The following is a 9,128-nucleotide window of genomic DNA, read 5'->3' as shown; positions in this document are numbered from 1 at the left end:
GAAAAGGATCAGTTTTGTGCGTTTGTGTCTGTGCAGTTTCTGTGATTCACTCCTCCAGCCTGAGTAACATGTCAGTCAGAGTTTTACATTTATTTACAAAGACTTGTTGATCCCCCCTCTTATTGGTACAGGKAGATAATTAGCCTGGCACCACAAGACCCCAGATAAAGTATCAAATACGGGATCAGCTGGTCCTCTTTTCTTTTTGTGCTGTTAAAGCTAGACTAAATTAGACAACCTATTAAATTCCTCATTCTTTAAAAAGCATGAGACCCTTTTCACCACYGCCTCATTGTCTCATGCTCTCACTCTGAGTGCTCCTCGTCTTAAACTGCTCAAAGGGCGTCATCATCATCTCCGCAGACCTCCTTGCTGCTCCACTGAAGGGTGTGGGTGACTTGAGTTCCAGAGAAGCTTTGAATAACACAGAGAGGGGAGAAATAAAAGGAATAAGCCCCACAAGCCCCCAGTCATCCCGCAGAAAAGAGAAGACACAGGAATAACCATGCCTGAGCCGGTCCCTGCAGGTATGTAAATACTTGTTATAACAGCATATTTTATTGTAATTAATCAGGAGATGATTTCACTCACAGGGTTGTTGCTTGAATTTAGACTGCCTGCTTAAGTCTTGAGGTAAACCGGGATTGATAAAAGGACTTAAAGATGTTTAGTTAAGTGGTTGGCATCAAATGTTWGAGCAAAAAGGACAAACTTAGAATATTTTCGTTTGCATCCATGAAAACGAGAGTTGTRGAAGTGTGAATAGCAATAATTTCACAAACTGCAGTCACTAATATTTTAGATATCGTCTGCCTATTTGGAAGCAAAAGTTCTAAATCATCAAATCCAGTGGAGATTTAAAACTGATGGTTGCTGACACAGTTAAATATGACCATGTTTTGTCTAGAAACTCTATTTCAGAGGCTGTAAATGCTCACACGTTATTGCATCATGATGCTTCATGTGTGAATGACATCAGTACCAGCTCACTGACTACACAGCACAGCTTTCAGAGTGGTTAAGTTACTTCAGTAAACTGTCAGTAATACATCTTACAGCAGCCTATATGCTGAGGGGGTTAAAAATATCTGACGTTTGTTGACAGTCTACAACTCGTGCTGTGGTACAGACAACACCTATACAGGAAAATTATCTATTACTGTTTTATTCTTTAATGCATTTAGTGATTTTTATATCCTTGACTTAGTTCCTCAGAAAAGCTAAAAACTCAGCTTTAACCACCTAAAATCCTTAAACTTAACTTTTTAAACTTTTTAAATGTCTTCTAAAACCAACAATCTGACTCTGAGAGATGATGTTAAGGGGCAGCTTGGCACAGAGGTGAGGAGTGCCCCACCCCACCACCACCCCCTACTGTTGTCCCATTTTAATAAAAGTAGCATTTAGGATAGAAAGCACTGGTGAGTCGGAAATTTTGCAGAAGTTTGAAAGGTTAGAAAAGCGCAAAACCTCAGGAATGTGTTTGCATGTTTATTCCTGATGTTTCACTCCACTGATTGTTTGGGCTTTTTTTAAATTAGTTAGAACACTGAAAGAAAAACATTATCCAACCAAAGTTGGATGCACACATGGGTGACAGCCCTAGTCTGTGCTTTGCTCTTGAAAACCAAAACCAACTGCAAAACCTCAAAAATGCCCAGCAATAAAAATGCAATCAACAGCTGAGCGTTGGGTGACAGGTTACCAATGATTGTCTCAGTAATACTCATTAATCAGGGCTGTGTGGGTTGGACCTGTCAGAACTTACAATCACACTTCAGCAGATATACCTGCTGCCAGGTGAGCAAAGGAACAAAGGGCAGTTCTTACTCGTGTAATATAAAGCTTTCAACAAAAGTAAGAAAAAAAGCTTTAACATTAAAACAAGTAGATTAAATCTGGAGAGATTTAGTTAAAAACAAAACAGAGAGTAGTTTCAGTTATTGCAGAAATGTTTTAAGCATGAAGTTCCACCGTTTAGGTTTTTCAAATCCACTAAATTATTGTTTTTTTATTACAGCTGTATAAAGCAGAGCGCAATGTAATGAGCAAACCTGCATCTTTCCTTTTTCTTTGTTTAAAGGTAAACAGATACTGCAGTTRAAGAYTTGATTGTGCTCACAKGAGAACATATTAAACAGGATTCAAAACTACTCCACTCAAATCTTTTTCTTCTTTTTAGTGTTCCTTAAACTAAAAGATCATTTTTTCTTAATACCAAAAGATGGTGCAGGAGCTCAACTCCCTCTCAGTGTGATTAAATTGCAATATGCTGCAAAAATATTAGCTGTACGGATTCTATTTATAAAAACGACTTACCTAATTTACAGCAACCTTTTTATTCTGCAGTGTAACCTTTTTTATTAGAAATATAACTAATGTTCTATTTCTTTACTTGTAAGCTGAGTTGAAACTTTATCTGAGCTGCTACACTCAATAGCAGCCATATCGTGCCCTAAGCTAATAGCTAAAAATACTCCGCAGTAGCCAATGACCTTTTGCACTTTCTTTTTCCCCTCCATGTAAGTTCATCATGTTGCCCCCCACACCCCACTGTAACAGGTTTAGCTTTACCACTTTTTGCCTCCCAGATGGAGATAAATCATGACACAATCTGGCACTTTTAACCGGAATGGTTTCCTCTTGCTCAGCTCCCATCCTGGATCTGGCGCCACTCCAGAGCAGTCAGTCAAGCACATGACAGGTTTCTGGTCGACGGTGGGGCAGCGATGGTGTGATTCATGATCATAACTCCTCTCATCGCTGCATCCAGATGAAACACTGTGAGGCTAAATTGAACCATAACTGCTTCTGTGAAGTTTTTCCAGGCCATCAGAGCAGTTTATTTCCTTCAGGGTACAAAAAAAAAAAAAAAAAAGGCGACTGGACATGTTGACAGAATTCATTCTCTTGTCTTTAAACAACTTAGTAACACAGTGGAGCCAAAAGGTGACAAACTGGACAGAAATCAGCTTTCACTTTAGCTGGCTGAGGAACACCTTTCAAACATCAGCTTCCAGTTTGATAACAAAAAGTTAAAATCTTTGGATTAAAATAAAAAGGGGTGTCCAAAAACCTTGTGCCTTAGGTTTACTTTTTATCAGTCCTTAAACAGAGGCAGTAAATCCCATCTGCACCCAAAGACTGGCACAGGAAGTGACACGTTACACTGAAAACCCCCCCTATAATTAGACAAATCCTCTCTACATCCCTGCTCCCATGTCCCAGCCTCCTTGCCTTGAAGATTCAAAAAAAATTATAAAAACGTGGGACATATTGGATTAATATTCATGATCCACAGCGTAGGTTGAAATAAACTTATAAATAATTAAAACCCTCAGAGATCCAAAGTCAGTGGGAGTGTAAAGCCTCGTAACATTAAGTATGKGACTTATCTGCACCTTTTCAGCAGTAATACAGGAAATGTCATTTCATCTTCCTGAAAGTGTTTTTAGGTACAATTTAAGTACCATAAATATTATATCAATAACTACACAGATTCTTAACAAAAATTAATAACTAAAAAATAAAAGCTGAGTTCGACACAAAGAACAAAAATATGTATTTTGTTCTATGTTGCTCAGGCATTGCCATCATTACTCAGTCAGTGTTAAAGTTTTATTTTGTCTGCAGACTCTCCGCGTATGTTTATGTCTGCGTCATTAAAASACACTGTAAATCAGACTGTCAGTGGTCGACATGAATACGTAAACAAACAGGGAGGTGAGGCTTCAGCTGTTTTCAGCTGATATACCGCACCTGAAATGTGCAGCAGATCGTAGAATCCAGGATTAATGGCAGGCACACATATAAGGAAGAAAAAAGTAAATGTCGCTCTCAGCCTTAGCTTTGAAAATCAGGCTAATTATGTGTCTGGCAGAGCTCTTCGTCTGAAAGCACAGGCAAGTCTCAGAGGGAAACAGTGAAACCACGAGGAACAGCTGTTCGTAAGTTCATCCCCCTGCCTCATCCCCAAACTTGTTGAAGATCCTCAAGATTCTGCCCCCCCCCCCCCCCCCCCCACTCCCGGGTGGACTGACTTCTCCGATGCTGACGTAGAGTCAACACAGGTGTTAAATTCTCTGACGGATGTATGAAATATTTACAGCTGAGGAGTGTTTTCTGTCTGGAAGTGCGTTTGATCATTTTCTCATTTGTGGGGGGAAAAAAGTGTCACATACCAGCTTCATTTACATAAAAGTAAAAAGACACATTTAAGGAAGTTTTTTTTACGAGTAGAATAACTTTAGCCTGATTTTGTTGTTTTTTTTGTTGTCGCTGCAGAAATATATAAAAAGCACTGAAGTGAACAGTAAAGCTCTCAGAGTCAGTTTGGCTGACGATTCAAGGAAACTGTGAGCAGCTTTGAAGAACGTGGTATGACTTTGGGAGGTGGGGGTCATAAGACACCATCCCTGGCCTTTACCAACCGTTGAAGTGACCCTTGAAGCAGCACTTGGGGAGTTGGGTATATTATACGCCTCTATTTTAGTTGAGAATTTCCTTTTACCAGATTTAGGCCTCAACAATGACACCCACAGCTCTCTTCACATTTAAAAAGGCAACCCCTCGAGTTTTAGTCTTTGAATCATGTCACTCCACGGGGATATCTGTTTCAACGATCTGTGACAAATGCAGTGCAGTTTAATGTGTGTCAAAGGTGGCTGCACAGTTGCATAAAGTACCACAAAGTGAGACTTGAGTAAAAGTACAAATATCGTACCAAAAAATTACTTTGGTAAAAGTTAGTCTTCTTTAGGAATATTACTTAAGTAAAAGTATTGAAGTATTGTTATTTTTTGTACTTAAGTATTAAAAGTAAAAGTATTGATTTAAAGTGAGCAGTTAGATTTTGCATAATGACATCAATTAGGAGGTGACCTCCCAATAAAACTGCAGAAATGACTGTGATATTAAAATAATTAATTAATGTTAAATTCAGGATGTACTAGTCTATCTGTTTCAGTTTATATACCAAGGCTGCACAAACCTTTTCTCCAAAATAAAAATCTATTTGAGGACTGCGGCCAAATGCAGTAATATAATTCATGAAAAACAAATACTTCTTAAGTACAGTCCTTTAATTTTAATGATTATGTCCCTCTGGAGGGTGACATGTTTTGTTTGTGCACAAACTACAGTCAGAATTTTATAYATGTATTCTTCTCATTAAGCCACAATTAAATTCACTCTATGTAGGAGGCACAATTTATATGGAAATTATTTATTTTTATAATAACAAGCTGGAATGAAAACAAGCAAATATCAATCAATCGCTTTATTTAGACACAATTATGGTCCATAAAAAAAGAAAAACAGACAAAACAAGAACAATAAAAAAGTAATAAAAAATAAAATAAAAAAAATAAAAAATATGTAATGAAATAATCAATCATTAACATATAAACTAAAGCGCCAATGATTCCACAAACTGGAGAAGAATCTCATTGAGCTTTGAACAGGGTTGGTCAAAGTCTGAATGATGCTGTTTGTAGAGTCTGTTAATCTACACATACATCTGTGCATAATGTTTCGAAGCACAGCAGCACAGGTTGGTACACGGACATTCACAAACATCTGACTGGCACTACACCAAACAACAAATATGAAATAAAAGTAACAACTTTCTACTTTTTGCCTTTTTAAAAAATGTAGTGAGTAGAAAGTRCAGATAATTGTGTGAAAATGTAAGAAGTAGAAGTAAAAAGTAGGCTGAAAAAATATTTACTCAAATTACAGATACCCAAAAATCTACTTAAGTACAGTAACAAAGTATTTGCACTTAGTTATTTTACAATTCTCTTATCTGGCAGGTGATGTTTTACATTTGAGTTTTGGGAACTTTTATTGTACTCAAATGTTGTTTAGATAAGTAAGAATTAGAGGAAAACCTCATTTAATGACATCAATTAGGTCTCTGTCTAAGTCACATCTGTGCTGACCAGTTTTCTTGGCCAATTCCATTTTAGCAAATACATGAAATGCCAATTCTGAGTTTCTACAATTTTGTTTTCCCCTCAAAATCTGAAATGAACACTTATATAAATCATTAATTATGTGTTCATAACAGAATGTTTACATTAAAAAAATTAATTCTTTGCTCCAAAATGCACCAGTACCCTCAATGTTACTGGGCACAAGAGTCCACCTCCTTTAATGCAAAAGTTGTATTGCATCCATGCACATACGCAGAGGTGTATACAGTAGCTACYAAATACATTTACTTCTTCACAGCACTTGAGTTATTTATTTTATTTTGTTACATTCAACACATAAAAAAATGACTTGTACTTGTGACGTGTGCTTTCATCATCATTTGAACTCATCATCAAAGTTATTTTAGACACACTCAAAAAAATGAAATGTTGATTTTACTCAACCAAACTGGTTCCACTAAGCCTAGRTGAGTAAATAAGCAATTTACATATTTTCTTTAAAAGAAAGTGTGTAAATTGCACAATTTACTCAACTTCGTTTAAATTCAATACATCATTTCTTAGGGTTTGTGTAAAATTACTTTTACTTCTACTTTCCTGATTATTGTGAGCAGTTTTATGACTTTTACTGAAGTACATTTTGTATCGGTGAAAGAAATCTTTACCTAAGACATTTTCTATTGAGGTATTTTTACTTTTACTTATCTCTTTTATGTACTTTATACACCTCTGCACATATGTATTAGCTCTGAGAATGTGTCTGAGGTGATTCAGATAAAAAGTTTACTAAATTGTAGCTCAAAATGACTGGTTTATTCATTTTTGTTTTAAGTAAGACTGATTAGTTGGGTCCAACATGAACCAGGTCAACTCAAAAAGTTAAATAGTTGTGGATGCACATGAAACAGTTGCTTTTAGAATGATTCATTACAATCTGTTCATTGGTTTGAGATATTTTGCCAACAGACAGACAAATTAACACACAAACACAAGAAGTTACATGATGACTCACCTTACCTGGCTGTGGACAAAAACTATTGTTTATAAAAAGCAAAGTGCATCTAAATAATCTTAAAAATAAAATTATGAAATCATTAGTTTTTTGTTGTAACGATGTTTCTTGGGAATAAATCTCACGATTGGCACCAGCAGCATAAAACAAGTGTCAATAGCAACAGCAAAATAAGCTGTTTGGCAGAAAAGATTGGACATTTTTTATGTGTGCAACCCACATATTGATAACRCAAATGCATGTTCCTTATRAAWGTGGCATCATTTAAAATGGAACTYAAAGAAGCGTTGTTGCAACAAAGTAAAAATCTACCAAACATAAATTTCCTATTTACATTGCTGTATAGAAATTCTTTTTTGTTTCCTTTTAATAGATTTTTACACCTCTTGAGCAAACCCTGATTTGATTGTTAAATGTCTTACTGTSCTAATTAGCATGTTTGATGCACTTTAGTAAAACTTTTCCTACTCTGTTTTTGTTTCCCAGCTAAACCTGGAGAGGGTAGGTCACCTCATTCGCCTCTTGATTGTTATTTTCTTCCCCTGTGCTTTGAGCCTAAAGAAATGAAAGCTGTAAACATGTAACTAATGTTCCTTTCAAAACAGAGATACTGACTGATGAAACTAACATTTCAACAGCTTGTTTAATGCAAATGCTCACTTCTAACCGTAATCAATTTCAGTGTTTTATTTTTCATAAACTTCCTGTCAGAAGGAGCATCTTTGTTTAAATTACAGTATAAAAGGCACCATGTTACTGTACACAGTGTATATTTTTACCTTCAGGTGTTACATTGAGAGCCTGCTCTACATTACATCATCAGTGAAATGGTTTGCTCCACCGTCTCCTGTTGCAAAAATTTGATGTTTCCACACATCACATTTGAATGTGTCCTTGTGGCACCGTTACAGATTTTATGCTAATAGCATCAATTTGATCTGCTGTCAGAATCTCTAATATTTCCGCCTGTTGTGTTGTTACTTTTTATTTGCTCGGGTAATTTTAGCTCCATTGAAGGCAGCTGAATACGGGATGAGGGATGCTGAGTAAATTTGTTCGTTTTTTTCTTTTTTCTTTTTTTAATTTTTATATATTTATTTATATATTTTTTGTGATTTATTGCCTTTACACATTTTTTTAATTTGTGACCTAGAGTGGGTTTGTGGTGAGCTGAGTGTTAAAAAAACACATTTGGAGCTATTAATTTGTGTAATTAGCTTAAAAGTGCAAAACAAGTGGTTTTGCTAAAGACAAGAAACTGTGAGTCAAGGGCTGATGTGCAAAAATGATGTTTTTATTTATCGGGTTGGATTTTCTCTTCAACACTTTTGTTAGTTAAACCCATCTTTAGTTAACTAATGTTCTAGTTTTTAGTGACAACCAACCAACAACAACAACCAACAACAACAACCAACACACTGCGAAAATTAGCCATCTAAAAATTAGTGAACAAAAACGCTAGAATACAGTCTGAATCCTCTCAAATTAAGTGAAATATGTGCCAGCAAACCAGTGCAGTAAGACAATTGCACTTGGAACATCTTTTATGTATATATACATATACAAGATGGTAATACTTGGTTGGACAGACAGTTTTTGAAGTGTACCGGATGATGGTGCTCTGGTTTTTTTTTTTTACATTAATGCTGCTGTGTACWCAGCAACGTGGATTTTCTCTGTTTTGTTGTGGGTTGAAAATCTGACAATTAATTTTTTTTATTTTGTGGATAAAAAGTAATGATTTGTACGTCTGAGACAGAATCTATCTGTATCCTGACTGAGTGCAAATGGATGCATTTGCTGCCCGTATGCATTCAGTTGCTCACACTGACCTTTCGRTTACATTTTACTGCAGGCGAGTGGAGTGTGAGAAAATATCTAAAAGTCTTTGTTGGGCAGGTATTTGGAGCAGAGATTCTTTGTAGTTTTCTGAAATCAAATGCTGTGTTTTGAAACCCACAGTATATTTTCCGTATTCAGACATCTAGGCAGGCACTTTGTAAAAAAGGTGAATATTTTAAAACTCTTGCCTGCTGTTGATCTTTTCCTTCTGGGATTAGTTCGTCATTATATTGGATCTGTGCGCTAATCTTCATCCATTTTCTTTAGATGCACCGCATGCAGATGGAGGTGAGGCAAAATCCTGGATGCTTTGACTTTACACATAATATTCTATAATA

General features: G+C 36.1%; 1 protein-coding gene across 8 annotated transcripts in view; it reads left to right on the top strand.

Annotated features, from left to right (window-relative positions):
• The first annotated feature begins 286 nt into the window (after nucleotides 1–286).
• The window catches only part of mybpc2b (myosin binding protein Cb), a 27,285-nt gene continuing 18,443 nt past the window's right edge, over nucleotides 287–9,128 (top strand). For 3 of the 8 annotated variants that reach the window (XM_014008250.1, XM_014008247.1, XM_014008246.1), the window contains exons 1-2: nucleotides 338–527; nucleotides 9,058–9,078. In XM_014008250.1, coding sequence (XP_013863704.1) covers nucleotides 506–527; nucleotides 9,058–9,078 — 43 coding nt within the window. In that variant the 5' untranslated portion in view covers nucleotides 338–505. Of the gene's footprint in view, nucleotides 528–7,434; nucleotides 7,450–9,057; nucleotides 9,079–9,128 lie in introns of all 8 variants that reach the window. The other 5 variants (XM_014008249.1, XM_014008245.1, XM_014008244.1 and 2 more) reach the window with 4 other exon arrangements.

This window comes from Austrofundulus limnaeus, unplaced genomic scaffold (assembly GCF_001266775.1).
Source record: "Austrofundulus limnaeus strain Quisiro unplaced genomic scaffold, Austrofundulus_limnaeus-1.0 Scaffold48, whole genome shotgun sequence".
Taxonomy (NCBI): domain Eukaryota; kingdom Metazoa; phylum Chordata; class Actinopteri; order Cyprinodontiformes; family Rivulidae; genus Austrofundulus; species Austrofundulus limnaeus.
The sequence above is the reverse complement of the archived record's forward strand: the minus strand, read 5'-3'. Positions and strand labels throughout refer to the sequence as shown.